This window comes from Anser anser, assembly GCF_964211835.1.
Source record: "Anser anser genome assembly, chromosome: 15".
NCBI classification, from domain to species: Eukaryota; Metazoa; Chordata; class Aves; order Anseriformes; family Anatidae; genus Anser; species Anser anser.
The window spans coordinates 11089630-11111508 of NC_139736.1; the positions used below are offsets into that span (position 1 = coordinate 11089630).

At 49.0% G+C, this 21879-nt stretch overlaps 4 protein-coding genes across 13 annotated transcripts in view; 2 read left to right on the plus strand and 2 right to left on the minus strand.

The window, feature by feature from the left end:
- Nucleotides 1-7870, plus strand: part of GTF3C1 (general transcription factor IIIC subunit 1) — a 45522-nt gene extending 37652 nt beyond the window's left edge. For all 5 annotated transcript variants that reach the window (XM_083800784.1, XM_083800786.1, XM_083800785.1 and 2 more), the window contains 5 exons: nt 1214-1476; nt 1990-2650; nt 4784-4823; nt 5798-5990; nt 7439-7870. In XM_083800784.1, the coding sequence (XP_083656910.1) occupies nt 1214-1476; nt 1990-2650; nt 4784-4823; nt 5798-5990; nt 7439-7660 (1379 nt within the window). In that variant the 3' untranslated portion in view covers nt 7661-7870. The remainder of the gene's footprint in view (nt 1-1213; nt 1477-1989; nt 2651-4783; nt 4824-5797; nt 5991-7438) is intronic.
- Nucleotides 7871-8524: 654 nt separating this feature from the next.
- On the minus strand, nt 8525-9171 carry POLR3K (RNA polymerase III subunit K). Its single transcript, XM_083800815.1, has 3 exons — nt 9039-9171; nt 8844-8931; nt 8525-8764 (listed from the first exon to the last, which is right to left on the minus strand). The coding sequence occupies exons 1-3, from the start codon at nt 9147-9149 to the stop codon at nt 8637-8639; spliced, it is 327 nt and encodes a 108-aa protein (XP_083656941.1). The 5' UTR covers nt 9150-9171; the 3' UTR covers nt 8525-8636.
- On the plus strand, nt 9166-12743 carry SNRNP25 (small nuclear ribonucleoprotein U11/U12 subunit 25). 2 transcript variants are annotated; one of them, XR_014572890.1, is made up of 7 exons: nt 9166-9297; nt 9403-9493; nt 9592-9697; nt 9781-9855; nt 11136-11198; nt 11611-11728; nt 12534-12743. XR_014572890.1 is itself a non-coding variant. In XM_083800812.1 (6 exons), the coding sequence occupies exons 1-5, from the start codon at nt 9190-9192 to the stop codon at nt 11188-11190; spliced, it is 435 nt and encodes a 144-aa protein (XP_083656938.1). In that variant the 5' UTR covers nt 9166-9189; the 3' UTR covers nt 11191-11198; nt 12534-12743. The 2 variants fall into 2 exon arrangements, 1 of the variants encoding a protein (XP_083656938.1); XM_083800812.1 differs by lacking the exon at nt 11611-11728.
- Nucleotides 12744-13207: 464 nt separating this feature from the next.
- The window catches only part of RHBDF1 (rhomboid 5 homolog 1), a 37948-nt gene continuing 29276 nt past the window's right edge, over nt 13208-21879 (minus strand). For all 5 annotated transcript variants that reach the window (XM_083800798.1, XM_083800802.1, XM_083800800.1 and 2 more), the window contains 11 exons: nt 20861-21112; nt 20154-20265; nt 19204-19278; nt 18454-18615; nt 18240-18340; nt 17453-17516; nt 16889-16983; nt 15848-15923; nt 15223-15323; nt 14804-14957; nt 13208-13968 (listed from right to left, as the gene is read on the minus strand). In XM_083800798.1, the coding sequence (XP_083656924.1) occupies nt 13549-13968; nt 14804-14957; nt 15223-15323; nt 15848-15923; nt 16889-16983; nt 17453-17516; nt 18240-18340; nt 18454-18615; nt 19204-19278; nt 20154-20265; nt 20861-21112 (1612 nt within the window). In that variant the 3' untranslated portion in view covers nt 13208-13548. The remainder of the gene's footprint in view (nt 13969-14803; nt 14958-15222; nt 15324-15847; nt 15924-16888; nt 16984-17452; nt 17517-18239; nt 18341-18453; nt 18616-19203; nt 19279-20153; nt 20266-20860; nt 21113-21879) is intronic.

Genomic DNA, 21879 nt, shown 5'->3' on the forward strand with positions numbered 1-21879 from the left:
CAGTCCCCACAATAACTTAAAGTACTATGCTATCTTACAGCCAGGATTTCTTTTCTGTAAAGAGGAAAAAAAAGTCTTTCAGAGCTCCTTGAATGGAAATTCACTTTTACTTGTCTCTTGCAAGTGACTGAAATAGTGGTGTTCAATCTCTGGCCTTTTAGCTACAGTAATTAAACTTGTTGATAATATTTACAGCTTGAATATTTGCAATTTATCGGCACTCTTCCTTCCTGAGGATCTTCCTTTCTGCTGTAATGCAAATGTATCCAGGAAAGCCTTTAGCTGTTTAGCTCTTAGTGGGAAGGCCTAGTGCTGTCCCTGCCCATTCCTATTGTTATTGTGATAGAGGTAAAATAGAATTATTTCTCATATCTCTGCTACCACACATGCCCTGCAGGTCTGCTCAGCTAACAGCTCATTACAGTTCTTGTTTTTCCTTGGCTGTCAAAGAAGTGCAGCTGTGTCATGTAAGTGTCTGTCAGTGCATGATGTAAAGGAAACCTGCAGATAAAAGGGCAGGGAGCAGATAAGAGGACTGCCAAAACTGCCACCTAATCATCCGGAACTGAAAAAAGGTTTTATGCTGCTTAGCTTCTGAATATTTAGTACAGTGGGGGGTGAGTTTTGGTGCAGTGACAGACCTGTCCCCAAACACAGAGGTGCTTGTTATACTGGTTGTACTAAAATATTGTGAACTTGCAGTTTATGCCACGTTTGGGCAATAGCTTTCTGCCACAGATCAGCTGCCACAGATCAGCTGCCACAGATTTTTCAGTGTGATAGAGACCTGGACAGGCTGGAGAGCTGGGCTAACTAATTAATGAGGTTAACTTAATTAACTAATTAACTGAGTTAACTTAGTTAACTAATTAATTAAGGTAAGGTGGCCCAGTGTTAGAGAATACCAGAAAGTCTACACTGTCTTCCAGTGATACCTCCCTTTGCTAAGAGAGTAGGCCCTTTCAAACCAGCTTGCTGTACTGCTACAGGCCTTTTCAGACACAAATATGTAAGGCAGAAAGGAAAAAGGAAGCTGCGGTAACGAACATGGAAAGCTGAGCTCTGTTTTTAATTGGAATTGTCTAGAACACCTCTAATCTGTCTGTCTCAGAATATTTATCTTTCCGTAGTGCGCTGTGTAATAACAATACATCACAGCTTATACACTTGTTTTTTATTTGCTTTGCAATTTCTTCTGTGCTTGATAACACAGCTGTGGGAGTCTCCTGCCTTCCTGAAACTTTTACTAGGCTGATAAAAGTCCAAGAAGAAAAGTACGATGTTGATCAGTTTCTTCGTGAGTGTACAGAATGCTATGGCTATAATCCCAGCGACACAGCTGCTGTTCTGGAGATCCGTAATGCAATAGAAGCCACTTCCCACTTCGGGATTTGCAAAGCTGACCTGGGCAAACGCTTCTGCAGCTATGAAGAGGTGGAACCTGCTCGCACCAGGAACTTGCAGCAGTACATTCAGGTGGTTTAACAGCCAGCTGTTTTCCATACATTAATGTCTGCATGCCTAGAATTCCCCTTGAATAGAACAATCTTCCAGATGGTATGAAGCAATATAAATTGAACAAAGCTATTCATATTAGACAGGAGATAACATACCAATAGCATGATAGCAATCTTGCTTCATAGTTAGTAAGGCCAAAATCTAAAGCAGCAGTTATTCAAAGACAGAAATTAACTTTTTCAGAAACTTAGAGGTGTCAGCATTCACCTCTGGAAGCAAAGTACTCTTTCCCAGTTATAGTTTAACTTAATTTAAGCTGAATGAAAATGTCTTGGGTTGCAATTTCAAAGAAGTTTAAGGTACACAACATCTTTTCAACTTAAGCGCAACAGGACAGGAAATTGAATATCCTACTAAGCTCTCCCTCTTAGCTGCTACTTAAATATGACAATTCCATGATACTTAGTTATAATGCCTTTTTTTCCATTGTAAGCTCCTGAGATCTTTTTTCTTTCTTTTTTTTTTCCATAGGACCTCATTGAAATGCAGCAGGTTTTAGAAGTAGGAGGCTATACTGTACGACTGGTTGCAATTATATTTGCCAAGCCATGGCTATTACATTCAGTATGTCTGATGAATAAACCAGATGATTCTGGTCAGCAAGGTGCAGACACCACTCTCTCAGATGTACAACAGGATTGCCTGCTGTCAGGACCAAAGAAGGGAGAGGAATGTTCACAAGAGGAGGAACAGCTGGAAACAGACACAAAAAATCTCTGTGATGAAGAACCCCCAAGAAAGAGATGCAAGACTGAAAATTATGTCCTTCAAGACGGTAACCAACTCTGCCAGGATTCACAGAGTGGTTTGAAAAGTGCGAAATCAAGTAACTTTGATGCAGATGTTACTGATCCTATTACCATGAAGAACCCTTTGATCATGGATGGAGAATCAGGCTCCCTGGGGGGACAATCAGAACATACAGCTGAACACCCATTGTGTACTCCAGACACTGTGAATGTGGATGCATACAAGGGTCACGATAAACCTTGTTCTGAGGACAAAGAGCCAGAAGTAGAAAATGATGATTTCAGCACTGACCACAACAAGCTTACGCCTAGCCTTGAGCACTCAGTCAAAGAGCAGTGTGATGATGTTTCCCACTTACAGGAGAACCCAGAGGTCTTAAAAGGTATGTAGGAGTGTTCTACATCCAAGAAATAGAGGCTAGCTCGTTGTCATCTGATCCCAAACAGGTAGCTCCATTTTATAAGCAAACACTTGATCCTTTATGAAGCCATACCCACCAAGGGAAGTTTTTGTTTCTCACGAAGTGGCACTGCACTAGTTGAGAATGTATTAGAGGCTTCAGATACATGAAAGATTATTTTCTGTGCCTGGAATGTTCATGCCTAGTCCAGAAATGTGCTTTCCTTAGAAACCCATTTTCTTAGAATCATAGAATATCCCGAGTTGGAAGGGACCCATAAGGATCATCGAGTCCAACTCCTGGCACCACACAGGTCTGCCCAAAAATTCAGACCATGTGACTAAGTGCACAGTCCAAACACTTCTTAAACTCCAACAGGCTTGGTGCAGTGACCACTTCCCTGGGGAGCCTGTTCCAGTGTGCGACCACCCTCTCAGTGAAGAGCCTCTTCCTGATATCCAACCTGAACCTCCCCTGTCACAGCTTGACTCCGTTCCCTTGGGTCCTATCGCTGGTGACTAAAGAGAATAGATGGGTGCCTGCCCCTCCACTCCCCCTTGTGAGGAAGCTGTAGACTGCAATGAAGTCTCCCCTCAGCCTCCTCTTTTCCAGGCTGAACAGGCCAAGTGACCTCAGCTGCTCCTCATACATCTTCCCCTCTGGGCCCTTCACCATCTCTGTAGTCCTCCTCTGGACACTCTCCAACAGTTTTACATCCTTTTTGTACTGTGGTGCCCAGCACTGCACACAGTACTCAAGGTGAGGCCGCACCAGCACAGAGTAGAATGGGACAATCAATGTCTTAATGTTCTCCAAAGACATATTTGGATCTGAAGTTTCTCATCTCTGGCTTCACTCCAAAGGCTAGACATTTTTAAATCTAGAAAACACAGCACTGTGGTGTACCTTTAACTAGAATACCTGTGACTGAAAGCTGCGAAGTCATTAAACCATTCACCAGAACGCAGGACATGCCAGTGAAAAGATTAATAGCCTCTTTTGTGACCCAATCTGACTCCATTTTCCTGTCCTTTTTATTTCCAGTTGTTTTTTTTTTTTTTAATAGCTAGTAGCCCTTGCCAGGATTTACATTGAGTAGGTTGATGGGGGGAGTCTTTTGGTTTTGTTTCTATCAGCTCTCATTTCAGATTGAATCACAAGCTAACTGTCTTTGTGGCATTTTGCCAAAATCTGCCCTTACCCTGCATTTACAGTTGCAGCCTGCCATATGAATCAGTGCAGATTGAGCCATAGGGTCTGGGAGTTGACTGTTGTTTGATAGGGGCTTTCCTGCAAGAAATAGACTCTGGGCTGTCTAAGTAGCTTAAGACTTTAATAGTTTCATGTTAAGAACTGCTAAAATAATATTTTGGATTTAACTTCTTCTACTGTTTGTAACATAGGAGGGGTAAAATTGTAGCTGTTATCAAGTGCAGAGTTCTTACCGGCCTTACTGATGAAGCACAGCTGAAGGGTTTACATGTGCTTATGCCAAAGCTGTTAGCCTCTGGGTGTGGTAGAAGTATGTACATTAAGTAATTATGTAATTAAAACCCATGCCATAATGGATCATGGAAGTTGCAGTGACAACCTTCATTTTGAAAGTAAACCATGCTGAAATCCTGAGTTTACATTCTCAAGTCCTAAGTCTACAGTTACTCAGACGGCTGATCAACTTCAGTATGACCAGCAGCAGCATAAAATTAAACAAACCCAAACCCATGTGAGCACTTGCAAGCTGAGACCCAGCATGGGGTGAAACTTTGTTCTTTCAGTACATAGAATTGTCTGTTGTTCAGCCGTGTAATAAGAGTTCTAGTGATAAAACTTCTTGCTATGATTTTGGAATAAAACCACGAGAAGTGTGGCTGGAGCAGACAGATGTGGTTGTGAGAACACGTGTGGAAGAAGGGCTGTGCTGCAGGCAGGTAAAGGCAGAGTGGAATCGTGGTACTCCCCATGCAACAGAGAACACCACCACTTAGTTTGATTCTGTTATTTTCTAGCATAAGCCATTGCCTTTTACAGCTTAGCTGCCCTTTACTTCTTTACTTCTTCTACCAGATAAAGTTTGGGCTAATTAATTTAAAAACTACATGTTTGTCTTCTTTTCAGACAGTTCTATGACAGATTTATCCCAGGCAGCTAAGGACAGGTGAGTAACAGATGTCTGCAGAATAGCTGAACAGTTATCATTACTAAAATAACTTCTGAAAGCAAATGCTTTGGAGACCTTAGCTTTATGTTGTGATGAATTGAGAGCACTGAAGATGAGCCCCATGTTTTCCTCCATTGTTCTTGTTAATGTTGCTGATGTGTTCATATGTGTGCTCTCCAGTATCAGAGGAAAAACAGGAATTTTAATTCACAAGTCCAGTGTCGGTGAGTCTCACCTTCTCTATGCCTTTCCTGGCCACGTGGAAACTCCGCAATATGGAAAGTGTGAATTACAATGCAGGGTCCAGCCTTTGCATCCAAAATGCTAAAAATGAGCGATTCAGTTTCCTGTCTGAGTATCATTGCTGTATGTTGCAGATCAAAGCAAGTCTTTGGCAACTTTTGGAGGATAATAGAAATAATGCAAACAAACAAGTGAAACAAAACTTTGCTGATCATCAGTGATGTGCTGGGTCCTGAGCTTGGGTCACAACAACCCCTTGCAGTGGGTACAGGTTGGGGGAAGAGTGGCTGGAAAGCTGCCCAGCAGAAAAGGAGTTGGGGCTGCTGGTCAACCTCCAGCTGAATGAGTCAGCAGTGTGCCCAGGAGGCCAAGAAGGCCAACAGCATCCTGGCTTGTATCAGAAATAGTGTAGACTGTTCCCTAACAGGACTAGGGAAGTGACTGTCCCCTTGTAAGCAGCGCTGGTGAGACCGTGTTCACTTTGGGGCCGGTCACTGTTACATAGAAATTATGATGATGGGAAATCTAGCTAATTATTTTTGGGAAAACCTAGTAAGAACTAAGGACAGGGTTGGTTACAATTGCACACAATCACTAGACAAAGATAAACCTGCAAGCATTCTGCCTTGGCTGCCAGTATAGGGGGATGGAAGAGGCATCATGATGCAGCCAGCAGTTTGCATTCAAAGTAGCAGCTGGCAGAGCTGAACTTGAACTGTCTTTTGCAGGGCCTGTGAGAATGTCTGCTTCATTGGGAGACCATGGAGGATTGTGGATGGGAATCTAAATAAACCTGTATGTAAGGGAATGATGGAAGCTGTGCTCTATCACATCATGACGAAACCAGGCATAACGGAAGACCTGCTGCTGCAGCATTATATGGGGGTACTGCAGCCTGTTGCCGTCTTGGAGATACTGCAGGTATGTGAACCATCAGCTGTGTGAACCTCAGTCCGGTGAGGCTTCTGCAGTAAGAGTCAGCACGTACTTCACTTGAAGTCCCAGCAAAATGGGTGACAACTGTGAAAGAACCATGAAAAACATTCTTCTCCCATTAGTGCAAGCTAACCAAAGCCAGAGGAATTTACTGCTCACAGTGAGAATAGAAAGAAGCCTGCTTTACCTGTCCTTGGATTTACTGTGTTACTGATGTAACAATTTTAGCTTTCTGAAGAAATGTGTTTAAAAACTACTGTAAATAAGACCTGTTTTATAAGCCTGTTTGATGGCATACATCCTTAATTGTAAAACAATACATGGCGAGAAAATTTGTTTCCTTTTTTTTCCACATCTAGACATGGGATCACCACCACTGCTGCTTTGCAATTGAAACCTTGATTTTTTTCTAAGATGGTTCAAAATCTTAAGTATAGCAGTAATATTGTAGTTGCTTCCATAAGCATGACTTCCCCTGTTTAACAATAGAAATGAATATTCATGTGTACGTATGTCACACATGTGGCATGTCCAAAGACATTTTGGTAACAATGCAAGTTGTGTACACTACCGATCGTGCACTGACTAACCATCCTGCCTTGTAGGTGTTCCATCCAGCACGGCATGCCCCTATGTCCTGTGCCATGGCAAAATTTCTGTTGGCAATTAGTTGGGATCAGGAGACAGGCAGAGCAGCCGCGAACAGGTTTAAGTGTGCAGTGCACATTGGTCAGGCATTGCACGTGTGGGAGAGTAACACAAATTCCTAGGCAACTTGAATTAAAATCAAAGAGTTACGTGTGTTTTTTACAGACTGGAGAACTTTGAATCTAGCTTCATTACTAATAAATCTGGTGAGAACTGGTTTTGAAACCATATACAGAGCTATATATATTCTATACACACATATATATATATTCTATCTGTAGTATTATACCAAGCGCTAGTAGGTCCGAATGCTTCCCTGCATAAGATCCCTGAATATGCAGCAGGTATTGTCAGCACATACAGCACACAGACTGCCTTGTTGGGTGTTGCTGTGGGAGCAAATGCCTACCCATTAACAAGAGCTGACTCAGAATCCTGGTACATTTATACCAGCTCCAATGTGTAACTCTGAGACCTGTCATTGAAAGTGTGTTCTTAGTATCCAGACATCAACTGCTGTGCTGAAAGGCTTTTATCCTCAAGAGATACAGTAGCTGATGAGCAAAATGACAAATGAGGGTATATCCAGCTACGTGAACTTTCTTTGGTGTGCAGTAAACTTTGCCATCCCCGTGTCCTCCTGTGGGCTGGAAGTTAAACTACTCGGTACAAATTGCCTAATGTTTCTGGGGACACTAAATGTAGAATAGCATTTGAGGGGGTGGGTGGGTCGTTTAGTTTGTTTTTGCAACTGTTCAAGCTAAAATGCGTGAATTTTTCTGCAGGGTCTCGAAGCTCTTGGTTGCATCAGACGATTCCACATGAAAAAGCCATCCCTGGTGTCTCTCTTCTCTAAGCCAGTTATGGAAGAACAAATAAACAATCCCAAACTGAGTGAAACCCCAACAACATACTTTGAGCCTACCATAGACTGTACTCTCAGGCTGGGAAGAGTGTTCCCCTATGAAGTTAACTGGAATAAATGGGTGCAGATTATCCATGTATAATAGATAAAAGATAGTAAAATGTACAGAAGATCTAAACTTGAGTTGTGTTAAACTGGTTTAGCCCTTAGGAACAAGTGTTAATGCAGATTAAACACCATATCATTTGTGCTCCATCATGTTTTGTTTTAAGAAAGCAGTGGTTTTTTTAATTATTTTTACTTTTGAATACATTTAAGCTGAGAATAAATGTTAATGTTAAGATGAAGGTAATACTTGATCCTACTTTTTTTAGTGTTTTTTTTTATTATTTTTCAGTTACTATACTGCTTCTTCAGCAGGCATTCTTTTTAGATCTTTTTGTAGTGAGATATTGTAGCAGTCTCTTCAAGATAACATTTCATGTACTTCAATGGCCATACGAACGGTCTGTTTTAGTTAGGTGTGAGCCATTAGCCAGGGTGTTTATGAAGAGCTGTTTTTTTTTAATTGCACATCAAAGGTGCTCATGTTGTGTTTGCTGGAGCTGGGGATGCAGTACTGAGTACGATCTGAAAGAAATTCCTGTAAAAGCCAAGCCAGGCCTCTATCTATCCAAAGGACTCCATGCATCCTTCCTAGCTTTTGCAAGATTTTAAACAGAACTTCTGCTCTGGTTTGCCCGTGTGGGGCAAAAGGCCCCTGTTCTTTTTTTCTCCCCTGAAGGCTCCAGCGGTAACATTTTACCTTTGCTTTGCGTGTGGGTCAGTTCCACAGCAGTTGAATCTGGGCTAACCTTTGCTGAGTATTCTTAGAGAGCTTCAGCTAACTAAAGTTACCTCCTAAACACTGATTTTTTTCACCTGTCACTGGCTCGGCCTCTCCTCTTCCAGTTCTCCACGGCAGTCTCAGCCTCAGCGGCTTTCAAAGCACCACACGACGCGGGTATTTCCACTCACCGCCAGCTTTATTGCGAGGGCGGCCGCCGCCAGCCTGGCCGCGGGGCAGGACCAGGCCGGGGCCCCCTCAGCTTGGGCCGGCCCCGAGGTGTGCGGGGGACTCAGTCCCTCCAGCGGTGGCCGCACTGGGGGCTGCAGCACTTGTAGAAGGTGGTCATGGGCTCGTCGGCCGAGCGCGTCTGGATCTGCATGAAGTAGGCGCGGGGGTGCTCGCACTTGGGGCACGGCTCTGCGGGGCGGGGGGCGAGGCGCCGTGAGGGGAGGCAAAGCCAGGCCCGGCCCGGCCCCGCTCGCCCCACGGCCCCTACCTGCGGTGGAGTCCACGTTCTCCCAGGCCGCGGCGCCGCCCAGGACATCGTCCACCTCCTTCAGCTGCGGGTATTTCCTGCTCGTCACCTGCGGGCCGCCGGCGGTCAGCGGGGTCCGGGCCGACCGCGGCCGCCCCCCATTCTCCACCCCCCCCCCCCCGCTCCCGCTCCCGGTTCCCCCTGGTCCCCCGGCACCTTCCGCGTCACATTGCGCACGTAGGGGCAGGTGGTGCAGGCGAAGCGGTGGCACCGCGGCCCCTCCTCGGCCACCAGCACGTTGCCGCAGGCCGGGCAGAACAGCAACATCGCCGGTTCCGCGCCTCGCGCCGCCCCTTCCGGCCCGGCGATGGCGGAGCCCGAGGAGGAGCTGGCGCACGCCGAGGTGCTGGAGCTCTTCCAGGCGGCGCTGGCGCGGCTGGTGCAGGACCCGCTGCTCTGCGACCTCCCGCCGCAGGTGGGGCCGGGGCTGGGGGCACGGGGCAGCGGAGCGAGGGAGCGGGGGCGGCGCGGCTGAGGCTGAGCCCCCCCCCCCCCCCCGCCGCCCGCTCGCTCCCCGCAGGTGACGCCGGAGGAGATCGGCTCTCAGGTGGCGCTGGAGTACGGGCAGGCCATGACGGTGCGCGTCTGCAAGGCGGACGGCGAGACCATGCGTGCGTCTGGGGCTGAGGGGCGGCGGGCCGGGGGGGGGGAGCGTGTGGGACGGGGACGGCGGCCGAGGGGGCGCTGACGGGGGCTCTCCCCTCCGCAGCCGTGGTGGTGGTGCAGAACGCGACCGTGCTGGAGCTGAAGAAGGCGCTGCGGAGGCACGTCCAGCTGCGGCAGGCGCGGCAGGGCGGCGCCCAGCACCTCAGCTGGTGAGCGGCGCCCCGCCGCGGGGCTGCCCGGCCCTGCCCCGGTCGCCCCCCGGGGCTCCCGCTTAACCCCTTTTTCTCCTCAGGAAGTACATATGGAGGACGTACCACCTAACCTACGCCGGAGAGAAACTGGCAGATGACAGAAAGAAGCTGAGAGAGTGAGTGAGCGAGTCGCTTCCGGCGTCTGTGGGGGCTGGATGAGCCTCGTTAGAGTCAGGCTGTACTCAAAGCATGAGCACGGGGAGGGATTGGCTTCCACCTCTGTGCCGCGGCTCAGCCAGGTTCTCCAAAATGGATTGCAAGGTGGGAGCAGAGCTTCACGCAGGTGGGACACGTCCCTAGCAGAGGACAGCTGCATGACGGGAAAGCCGTGGGTAATTCTTCAGCCACAGTTTTTCCGTGATGAGGGTGTTTGTGCAATTTGGATGACAGCAAGGCAGTCAAACATTGTCCCTGGCCCAGCCACACTAAACTTTGTACAACAGCTGAACACTAAGTTCACACCTGAGCTATTCTGCAGAGATGAGGTTAGTGAGAAAAAGCATAAATGAGAGATGAAGGGAGAAGAGCACGTAGAAGGCAAGGCATGGTGTTGTGCACGTGAAGCACATCAGTTCATCTCCAGTGGAACTGGGAGCATGTGGGAGCAGCTACTCAGCAGGAGATGAGCACAGGCCCCATGACGTGGTGGAGGGGATCGAAGGTGTTCTAAGGGAGGAAATCAGATGGAGCTTTTGAAGTCGCAGAATGGGGTGAGGGACCTCTGGAGGTCATCTAGTCCAACCCTCTGCTTAAGCATGGTAACGTAGAGCAGGTGGCTCAGTGCTGCATCCGGTTGGGTTCTGAGTATCTCCAAGAGCAGAGACTCCACAACCTCTGCGGGCAACCTGTGCCAGTGCTCAGACCCCCTCACAGAGCTTGACAGAGCTGCTAAGGTAGAAGGGCATGGAGAAGGGTTGAAAGAATGTAAAGCCTGCTCAGCCACACATCAGAGACAATCCTTGTAACAACACTGACAAACCACTGCTATGCTTCCATGCCTGTTCTCAAGGCAAGGAGGCAGGAGGTACTTCTGTGTACTCTAGCTGCTGCATAGAGCAAGTGCTGGTTATAGCAGCCCTCATGCACACCGGCAAGAAAAGCTTGTCTGAAGTATTACAAACTCAGCAGGAATGAGAGTCCCTAGAAAGACAGCCCTGCCTAATCAAAGCTGTCCTTGAAAGACTGAGCCATGGGTGACAGACATTGTGTTGAGAAGGTGTTGCAGTTAAAAAGGCAGATGATCAGATCCTGTTCAGCCTATGCAGGTGAGAATTTTAAACTGTCCTGCAGTAGAGCACATTAGGAGTCCATCTTCCCCTGGGAAAAGGAGGCTATAGGATTTCAAAGTTTGTGGTTTCCGGAGAACTGGCATGTAACAGCACAACTCTCTGTTCAGGTATGGCATCAGAAACCGGGATGAGGTCAGCTTCATTAAGAAGCTTCGAAAGTAACCTGTCAGGTAAGTCCTGAATATCCATTACAAGCTACCAGTTCTTCAGCTTTGTCTTCCCAGGGCCTTAGCATTCAGACTTACAGCAGCCTGTGGTGCTGCTCTCCACTGTACAGCAGAGCATTCCTGAACGTCCATGGCTACATTAGGCTCACACGCTGGCTCTGATCCATTTCCACATTCTCATTGTGTTGCTTGTGCTTCTCTTAGGGCAGAGAATGATGATTCAGCTACTTCAGTTAACAAACCACATCAGCAGCAGCAGAAGCAATACCTAAGTGTTAGCAATGGTGCATCTCTAACCCCTACATTACATTTTAGACTCTGCTCCCCCAGTGTCTTGAGAATCCTTAAATACGGTATTCCTTTGTTTGCTCTTATGACTGCTTCTGGGACCTTGCTTTATTTTATTTTTTTTTAGACTTGATGAGTCTCTGGAAATCACTGTCAGAAATGTGGCAGGTTGTTAACTAATGCCTAGGAAGATGAGGTCTCTGTGTTACACGTGACTGTCACCATCCAGTTCATTTGATCCTCCTGTGAGTCTCGTTATATCCAAGTGACTCTTCTTCCACCTGCTCCTAATGCTCCTATACCCTTCAGAGCACCTGCAGTTAAAAGAATCGTCCCATGGGTGCACATATACAAACACAAGTAAACATTGCTGCTGTTCCACGTTGGGTGTACTTTGAGCCATCTTCCTCAATTACTGGAAGTTATGAGGAGTTACCAAGAGGCACCTCTGCTTATGTACCATGTAGCTTTTGTTTCTCAATTTCTCAATTTTCTCAGTTTATGGAAACCTTGAGCTCAGTTGAGTTGTTCTCAGAAGGCACTAGGCAACTTTTGGCTGTAGTATTTTTGTGCAGCTGATGGATTTAAGACTACTGGTAGCATGTATATTTACCTGTATGTAGCCCAAGTATACAGCGTAGTTCTGGTATCGTGCTGCAGTGATACACACAGACACAAGGGGTGGCCAAGACTCCCAAACTTAGCATGTTTGAAATTGTTTGTCTCCCCTCATCACCTAAAAACACAGTCACCAAAAAGCAGTGGTAATTGCAATTTTTCCAAACACTTCTTTGTTTTGTGGCTCCAGCTAGCTGGGTTAGAAACTGTCACTTTGTGACCACAGTAGCTTTTTCCCTCTTTCAGTACTACCGCATATGTGGCATCCAGTGTAATGAAGTGTGTGCCATGACAGAAAAGCTCTGTCTACCCCATGGTGCCCACGCCCAGCAGTTACCTATAGCAGCGGTTCATCCTTCTGGTACTGTGGATGTAAGAGAGCCCGTCATGTAGTTATTACTGCCACTTTCAAATATGTTCTTTCTTTAATAGAGAAATCCAGCAGAGAATCCAGCTCTACCGTGACCAGGCACCGGATCCAGCACTCTCCTAGAGGAAAAGACTGTACCATTTCCCAGAGAAGCAAACTCCAGTTGACTAGAAATTCCTACATGTTTTCACAGTCACTGTTCAAAATGTTTCCCTCTGAGCTGTATGCTGAACGCACTATCTGTGATTAAAGAGACTCTCTAGTTTTCTGAAGCATTTAAAGCCCTTATTTCTCTCCTTAGTGCTTTCTACAACTATCTGAAAGGTAGTGGGGAGGTGGGGGTTGGCGTCTTCTCACAGGTAACTAGCGATAGGGCTAGGGGGAATGGCCCCAAGTTGCACCAGGGGCAGTTCAGGTTGGAAATGAGGAGACATTTCTTCTCAGAAAGAGCAGTCAGGCACTGGGACGGGTTGCCCCCGGAGGGTGGTGGAGTCACCGTCCCTGAGGGTGTCTAAGGAAAGGTTGGACCTGGTGCTTAGGGACATGGTTTAGTGGGTGACACTATTATTAGGGGATGGTTGGACCAGATGATCGTGGAGGTCTTTTCCAACCTTAATAGTTCTGTGATTTCCAGCAGCAAATCTGTCTGGGTGTTTTGGGTGCCAGAAAAGCATGCATCCTCCTGGTGTGTGAAACAACACGGGTGAAATAAAGCAACAAACATAGCCACAGACTATGCAAAACAATTAACAGTAGCTAAAACGCTACCTTTCCATTTAATCACCACCTCAGCAGTAGTAAATAACTCTGGTTAAAAATGTAGTATTGAAACTAGTGTAATAAAAATAATGGCAGCAGAAAAGGTTCAATACAATTGAACAAGGCACAAACGTTCTGTTCAGAGTCTTCTGAGATAAGGCAAAACATGCCTGCCGAGTGCTAAAGAGACAGTTTAAATTAACCACGGGCAGGGTTAGAAGTGTCATTGGATTAGAAGCTTTGTCCATATGGAACTAGCACAGCAAATGCAAAGACAGTCCATCTCCAGTGCCTGCTCGAGAAGCCCGTCTTTGCCTTTCAGTGGAGCTGTGCATCCAGGTCGTATTTCTCGCAGAATTTGTCTGTGAATGGTATACAAGTAAGGAACTCACACCACTCACACTTGATGGGGTAGAAATAGAATAGAATCACAAGTCCTGAGAAGAGTGCAATGAAGATGAGCTGGAAAACTATAATTTGGCATCGCTTCCTATATAAATCAAACTTCCCAAAGCTAATGTAGGGCAGGAAGGCAAAGGAGAGGAAGAAACCACTGATGAATCCTGAAATGTGAGCAAAATTATCGATCCAAGGCAGGAGGCCAAAGGCAAAAAGAAAGAGCACCACAGCCAGCAGCTTGAAGAAGGCCCTCCATGGGCGTGCCAGGATTTGCCAGCTCTGGAAGAGCTCCACAAAGAGACAGGCCAGAATCCCAAACTGGGATCCTGCAGGGCCAACCTGCAGAAGAAGAGCATTACAAGTAACATCAGGCACATGCCATTTGCCTGGCTTCTGCAGCCAGCTCCAGCCATTACAGTTACTTATCATTCAACCAACTCCTTGTTCAGTGTTACTTGGGAAAGAGATGCCGCAGCGTGAGACTTCATCCTGACAATGGGGTTCAAGGCCTGGTTTGACACGAGGACCAAGGTAGGTGTGAGGCCATCAATGGCCAGAACAGATCTTCAATTTAAGGAGGGTGAATCTGGTTTGAGTCACCAGAGTGGAGAGGTCTTTAAAGGCCATCTCCTTGGGCCCCTCACCCACCATGCACTCTTCCTTACTGAAGGACCTGGAAGACGGTCCTCCAGGTCCAACCCATGCAGCCTTCTGAAGTGAAGCCGATGGTCACATCGGACTTCTCCAGCTGTGGAATGTGGTCAGGGACAGTCCTGGACCATCTGTGGGAAAGGCAAGCTGTGGTCTTAGCCCACACCCTCTCCTACCTGCCACTTGCATGTGGAGGGTCTCTGGCACCAGCTACAAATCTTAATTCCCAGCCTACCACGGGCCTCATCATCTGGTCGACACCCCCAATTCATTGCAAGAGGCAGCCATCTTCCCATGGCCAGAATGGGTCAGTCACTTGGAAAGCCCAAGGTACTCTGGGGGATGTTACTGCTTGGCAGCTAGATGACGGTGTGGTGCTGACTTCTAGCTACAAATCTGCACAATCCACGTGCTGCAGAAATAAGCACAGCTCTGGTTTCTCTGCCTCTGCCAGAGAGGCACAGGGATGAAGAGACTTGTATTCAGGGCAAGTTGCCAGGACCCTAGTCTGTAGGAGACCCACCTCTGCTCTGTAGGGTAGAAATATAGCACTGGCAAGGTTCCCAGTGATGCCACTGAGCAGGTAGATGATAGAGATGCGATGCCATCCTGCCAGCTTCTCTAGGTCCCGCAGGATCGTCATTTGGAAACAGACTGAAACCAGACAGTGCAGGATCCTGCCAAATTCAGAGTACAGGAGCTGAAGCAGCAGCCACTGAATTCCCCAATGTGCTCAGCTCATTTGTCTTCTCTGCCGAGTCTTGTTGAAAGCACCTGATCTGGCCCATGCCTCTTAATATCCCTCCCAACAAATGCAGCCTGGTAAACCTCAGCAGGGACAAAAACTCAGCCCCCCACTGTCCCCCAGGGAAGAAACCACTAGAACAACCCTCATGGCAATCCCATGGTTCCCCCCACTGGAAGTTTTGCACCTGTGTTTACCCAGCATGTAGGAAAAGTGAGAGCCAGAGGCGGTAGAACTGGTCAGGGACTTCTGGATTTAGGAAAGGGAGGAGTCCACAGACATCATCCATGCAGTGAACCTAGGGCAGCAAAAGAGGAGTCATGAGGTGTGCCAGCCAGCACCACCCAGCACAGCGTTACCAAAGTCAGAGACTGCAGCTAACTCTGAAAAAGGGGTTCTCCTTTCCCTTCCCTGCTCTATCACGTCCCAACACTTGTCTCTGACACCAATTGCCTCTGACCCCACCCGTTACTTACTGCAGAATTAGGCCCTTATTTATCACCTCAACACATGTACAACATACATCCCCATTTGCTCACCCATGGAGCAGGAAGGTTGCATTCACCCGCTGCTTTTACAGTGGCCCTGTGCTGGGCTTTTGTGGCTACCAGCCCCAAGTTCTAAACTGGTCTCCCAAAAAGGATGGATGCAACTAGCTCTGCCACTACATTCTGGATCAGCAACTTCCCCTGGGCTCAGGGTGGGACTCAGCCTAAGGGCAGAACACAGGATTCCCACCCATACTGCCACAGTCGCTCCCAAATCTTGCCAAGCTGCTAAGAGGAACAGGAGTGGCCATACAAAACCCCAGCCTGCACTTACCTGAGAGCAAAGCGTTGCCTCCTCATGGAAATAGCCCCGCATAAATTCACAATACTCTCGGGAAGTTATTTCACACCTGGAAGAAGCACAGGTAATCAAAATGAGAAATGACTGGTCACAGTCGTGTGGAAGACACAGTGTCGTCCCTGGACACCCACTCCTCCTCATCTCATCCCAAATCTGTCTATGAGAACTGATGCAGCCCTTGACATGCTGTAGCATCTCTGCAACGGGTGCACTAATGCATTCCCATTTCAGTCAGACGCCACTCTTCATACCTGCCGCTTCCCCCCCACTCCTCTCCCAAACACAAGTCTCAGTCACCCCCTGCTTCCTCCCCCCCTTGATTAATGCCCTGCATACAAGGGTTCCAAAATAAGTACTGAAGCTGAGCTATTTACAGCTGAGAAAGAAACACTGAGGGTTGTGGAATTTGTGTCTCTTGGGCTTAGGAGTCCTGTGCCTGAGTCGCTGACAGCGTAGGAAGGCAGGGGCTAAGCCAAGAGTGTCCTGCCCTGACTTTTGGGACAGAGAAACCCCTTGGGGCAGCACTGATTTTTCTTCCCAGCAGGGAAAGCCATGTCCAAGCGCTAGGCAACTACTTAAGCCGAAAAGCAACATGAGGAAGAACATCTTCCTCCTTGGCAAACCCCACAGTTGGTCATTTCCTGACAGCTCCTTGAATGCTCAGAGGTACCAAGCTGGGCCAATGTAGCCTGTTAGGAACACGCTGGCCATTCCCGAGGAAAAGCACTGAACTCCCCCCAAAAAATATTTAATTCCCAGGGCTTTGAGTCCCTCCAAACTGCAGGATCAGTTGAATGAGATACCCTGCCACACCAAAGAAGCAGGCTGGCTGTTATCCTGCGCTTGTCTGAGTCCTGCTCTGTCTGGGACACCCGTTTGGGCTCCCCTTCCCAGCAGGGCTCTGGGCTGCATGCAGGAAGCAGGAGGACAAATGGCTTTGTCTACAACCCCAAAAGGGACCCCTGTTTCTCACCCCGCTACCCAGCCCCTCTCCATATAGGTAAAACTCGTTACCTTCCTTTGGTCCCAATGCAGCAGGGCCGGCCTGTAATCACACAGTCCATGTGAAGGTGGTTTGTATAATTTCCAGCACTGTTTTTTGTGCATATCTGGAAAATGACAACAGGCTTCAGTTAGACAGTCACAATTTTGCTTGCTGCCTGGGTAAGGTCAAAACAGACACTTGGGAAGAAGCCAGTCCCACAGACACAGCCTCCTGAGGCCTTCGTCTGATAGCAAGATGGTGCCTGACACCCCATCTGCCTGAGCTGTTGGAGCCTAAATCAACACCTTCTCCCCTCCCTGCCAAGCAACCAGAACAGCTCCTAGACTGAGTCAGTCTCCGTCATCCTATTACCCTGGCAGGGCTCAGGACTTTAGCTGGTGCAGGGGGAACTTTCGGAGCTGGAGGGCTTCAAGCCTTGGCTTGACAAAGCAACTGCCGCCCTGACCTGATGGTTGTGACAACGAGCAGGAGGCTGCAGCAGATACTGCTTCCAACAGCAGTGCTGTGGCTCTGAACAGTGGGGTGGAAATGCCATATGCCAGCACAGGCCCTGTGCCACCAGTGATGCTCACCGGCCATTTGGTGATGTCGTCCGGCCACTCATGTGGCTCCATTGAGGCTGGCTGCTCGCACACTCTGCAGCAACAGGAAGCAAAGATCACCCACAGAAATGACATTCCCCAGTACACCACGCTGTCCCTGCACCCCAGGCTACACTCCCACAGGTCCCTCCTGTCCCTGGCAGGGGTGGTAACGCACTACATCAGGTCAGCCAAGGCTGTGCTGATTAAAGCCACAGCTTGCTTCCAGCGAGCAGAGTTCATGGCTTCAGCACAAAGGCAGCCGTCAGAGAGCAGGCAACCGCCCAGCAACATACTGGAGGCTGCCTGGCTCCTTTCCAGGTGGACACAACCCCAGACATGGGCACTGAGTTGGTCTCAGCCCTGCGCCAGCCCATGGTGACCAAGGGCAAGTGTATGCTGCGGCACCCAGGGCCTTGCGGGAGAGTTGTGCTGGGAACACAGCTCCCAGGGAGGGAGCCTGTGCGGGGAGCAGGTGAGGAGGAGAGGGACAGGAAAAGGACCCACAGCTCAGAACAAACCACTGTGTAGATGGTCAGCCAACAATGGAGATGGGGGGAACACAGGTATGAGCATACTCTGGGAGGCTCCAGAGGAGGGAGCTGCCTCAGCCTCCCTTGCAGCCATCAGGGCAGGCAAGGACATCAAGCCCACACATCTCATGGTCTCCAGACTAGCTGCTGCCCTGTCCATCACGGAACTAGTCTGGGAACTCTGGCTCTACTGTCACAGCAGCCCTGGTGTGCCCAGGTCGGCAGCTGGGCTCAACAGGACCTACCTGGGGTCCTGATGACAAACTGACCCAAACTGCCTCTTGCTTCCTGCCAGCATCGGTGTGCTGGGGTGGTGGGGCCACTTCACCCACACAGCCAGGGTGGACTGCAGGAGAGGGGAGAGGAGAGGTGTCACTGTGTAGCCCAGGGAGGGAGAAAGCGTCAGCAGAAATGGCCCTGAGCCTGCAGGAACAGCAGGAAAGGGACCACCACACTCACTGAGCACTCCTCCTCTGAGGTCTGCACGCAGCCTGACTTGTCATTTCGCACACAGCAAGCAGAGTGCTTCTCCTTCTCCCGCTTTGCCTTGATGAAGCTGTGCACTTGCTGGTCCTGCCTCATGCATGGTGAGAACTTGGCCCCCAGGTGGATCAGGGCCTCCTGGCAGAGAGATGGAAAAGTTCAGCTCAAGCAAGGTGCAGACAAGGACTGATCAGGACAGAGCAGGCTGGGGGGGGACTCCCATCAGGGCCAGGGACAAGACCTGCATAATGATGTTCAACACACATCAGGCATATTCTCAATATTTGCCACAAAGAAGTGAACCCAGAACAAGAATCCAGGGACTTCCTTGCCCATGGCCCCAGAAATGCCAGTGCTGGGGCTGGGAAAGGAAGCTTTGGGACATTACAGCCTTTCCCATGGGAATGGCACCATGAAAGCTGTCACACCCCACGTAACTCCTGCAATTTCTCTGGCCCAGTGCTTGGCTTCATAAGAACAGGGTGCAAAGCAGGAGTGTCAAGGTCCATCGCAGCCTCCCAGTAGCCCATTCTGCAGGGCAGCTGAGGCAGGGAGCGCTGCTGCACCCTGCCTGGGACTGCAGGGTCCTGCAGGAAGCCCAGCCAGTGGCAGCTGCTAGCACCTGGTCCCAAGCAGCAGAGGGCCCTGGTCTGTGGGGTGGCATGGCTGTAGACACGGATGTATCCCCCTGACAGCCCACCAAAAGTCCCAGCCAATGACACTCACTGAGCTGGGGCCAATCCAGAAGTTTTCCTGCTGAACATATTTGACATTTTCATAAACTCCTCTGTTTCGCAAGACCTGCAAGGAGAGAAGGTGAGAGCCCCATGAGCTCTTGCCTGCGTGGGCAGCAGGGCAAGCAGCAGGAACTGGTGAAAACAGCCCCCAGGAGTAGCAGGAATCCCCACAGCAGATGACTGGGTATACAGTTCTCTCAAACTGGTCTTTTGCTGGATAGCAGGTCTGGGCACCTTCTTTTAAAGATTTCACTGAAATAGTCTATCTGGCTACTTCAAATTTCAGGAAAATCCATGCTCTCCCAAGGATGGCTGAGGTCCTGCAGAAAGCTTCACACAGCTCAGAAACATAAGCAGCAGCTGCCAGCAATGCAGGTCCAGACGCTGGTGACAGTGCTCTGAAAGCTGTCAGACTTGTAGGTGAGAAGTAATCCAGGACATCCCCCGCATGGAGCAGGGATACGGCACTACAGAAATGTGTACCTCAGAGAGAGACCCTTGACAACTTGTGGGAAGTCTACAAACAGCTTCAAAGCTCGCAAAGTCAGACAGGTCAGTTTTGCTCCTGAAAGAAGCAAAATCCTGAAGCTGTTGCAAAAACTTAACTCAGGTTTGAAATATTTCCCTACCACGAGCACCCTTCTGGTCTCCGCCAGGAGGGGAATAAGTTGCTCAAAAGGGGTCCCAGCACAGACACAAGCAGAACCTGTGAAGAGCCCACCATGCTTTGTGTCAAAAGCCCATCTGAAAGAGCTCAATGTCAAGAGCAATGTGGCTGCAGGAGGGAAAGCAGGCAGCACAAGGGCTCGCAGAGATGCTGCATGCAGGCCCCGAGGCAAGCCTCAGGCAAGTAGCCATTATGCTGAGGACTGACACAGAACCAGCAGCAGAAGGCTGAGACACAGTCACACTCCAGGCGTGTCAGGGTGATTTACTTACTGAATCAACAGTTTCGTGTTGTGAGAACCCCACAGGGGCAATACCATAGATGCACACAGCGAGGATGGTGATGAGTGAATGCACAAAGGTGACCCAGTATGTGAAGAAAGGCCTGGATGGAGGTAAAGGGAAAAGATCAGAGGCAGAAATCCAGGCACGTTACATCTACTCACAGAGCGCACGAGAAAAGCTTCTGATTTTTCCTAGGTACCTTGGCAGACTCTGGGGAACAGGACCAAGATCATTTAGGGATGCACAAGACTGGGGGCAACGATCTTGCTGGCAGACAGCCCGTTTACTCTGACTACCCCACAACACTGAGCAAGCCACTCTTTGCCAAGAAAGCCATCCATGAACACACAAGCCTGATGCCAAAATGTGCCATGTGCTGAAATAATGACTTTAGGGAAACGATGAGAGGCAGGAATACCTGAGCCTTCTTGCTCATAACAGGACAGTAGTGGTGGGGAAGAGACACAGATGCCCAAAGCAACAGGAGGAGTAGGGTACGCTCCCAGTGCACAGTGATGCTAACATGCTGCTGTCAGCTGCAGTTTAGTGCTGTGCTTCAGGGATACAGACTAGGGGGTCTCAAGCCACAGGTTTCGCCCCATCACTCCCAGGCAGTTCCCTGAGTCACCCAGAGGCAATGGCACTCACTCCCTTGCTAGTTGTATCGGGAACCCTTCTATGACTGCGGCTCTCACCTGTGATCATCCATGTCCTCAATCTGCCGCTTCACGTAGCTGTCGATGCGCTTGCGATATGTCCGGTTTGTCAGCTTCCCCACCATCCCCAGGCCATACGGCCGCTTCTCCTTGGCAAAAAGCTTCCTGACAGGGACAGCGATGCGCTGGCCACGCTTCTGTGGGCTGACACTCACCACCTCCTGCCGCAAGCGGACCTTGGGCTGTGCCAGGCCCCCGTCCTTTTGCTTCCTCCAGCCTCGCTCCAGTGGGCTGGAATAAAAAGTGGGACAACAATGGTTTCCTTCTCTATGGCACAGTAACAGGGACCAGCGCTTCTCTGGTCTTTGGTGGCAGCAGACCTTGTGTCTGTCCCACCACAGCCCGGCTGAACAGCAGCTGATGGCAAGCAAGGTGCTCTGAAGTAGAAGTTGTATTTCCAAGTGTTACAAAGCCCCAGCTGACAAAAGCGCGGGACGATGCACAGAAGGTGGCACAAGGTAGCTGTGCCAAACTGAGCCCCACCAAGGAGGAGTTCTCACAGCTTTAAAGAATTATCTCAGCAACCAGTTAAATTAGGGAGGCTCTGACGAGGCGTCACTGAGCTTTTCATTTTGGGGAGACAAGGTTTCCAACCTCCCAGCATCGATACTGCATCAGGGAGCAAGAACAGCATTCTGTGACGATTTTGACCACCTCTTGCAATCTCAACTTAATCTTTGACTAAGAAGTATCTTTTCTGCAAAACAGATGGAGAGGAATGGAAGCCACGTGCTGTATCTGCAACTACACCCTCAGCATCTCCAGGGCCAGCAGCCCAAAGACCCTGCTTTAACCCTCATACACGTCTACTTCCTCTTCTACTTCATTCCTCTCACTCTGCTCTCTGCTACAAAATGGAAGTGCAGTTTAGCCCAGCAGTGGAAATCCCCACCCTTGAAGTACTTTACTGCGATCAGACTGGCAAGTCAAAACCCCATGCCCATTAAACCAGACAGAGGAGAAGAGCAGGAATCCAAGACTAAGACAGTTACCTCTCA

Coding starts and splice junctions, on each gene's coding strand:
- POLR3K (XM_083800815.1), bottom strand. CDS start 9,149: ATGTTGCTGTTCTGCCCGGCCTGCGGCAACGTGCTGGTGGCCGAGGAG. Junction 8,932..9,038: donor TGCGCAATGTGACGCGGAAG/GTGCCGGGGGAC, acceptor GGCGGCCCGCAG/GTGACGAGCAGGAAATACCC. Junction 8,765..8,843: donor GAACGTGGACTCCACCGCAG/GTAGGGGCCGTG, acceptor CCCGCCCCGCAG/AGCCGTGCCCCAAGTGCGAG.
- SNRNP25 (XM_083800812.1), top strand. CDS start 9,190: ATGGCGGAGCCCGAGGAGGAGCTGGCGCACGCCGAGGTGCTGGAGCTC. Junction 9,298..9,402: donor TCTGCGACCTCCCGCCGCAG/GTGGGGCCGGGG, acceptor CGCTCCCCGCAG/GTGACGCCGGAGGAGATCGG. Junction 9,856..11,135: donor GACAGAAAGAAGCTGAGAGA/GTGAGTGAGCGA, acceptor CTCTCTGTTCAG/GTATGGCATCAGAAACCGGG.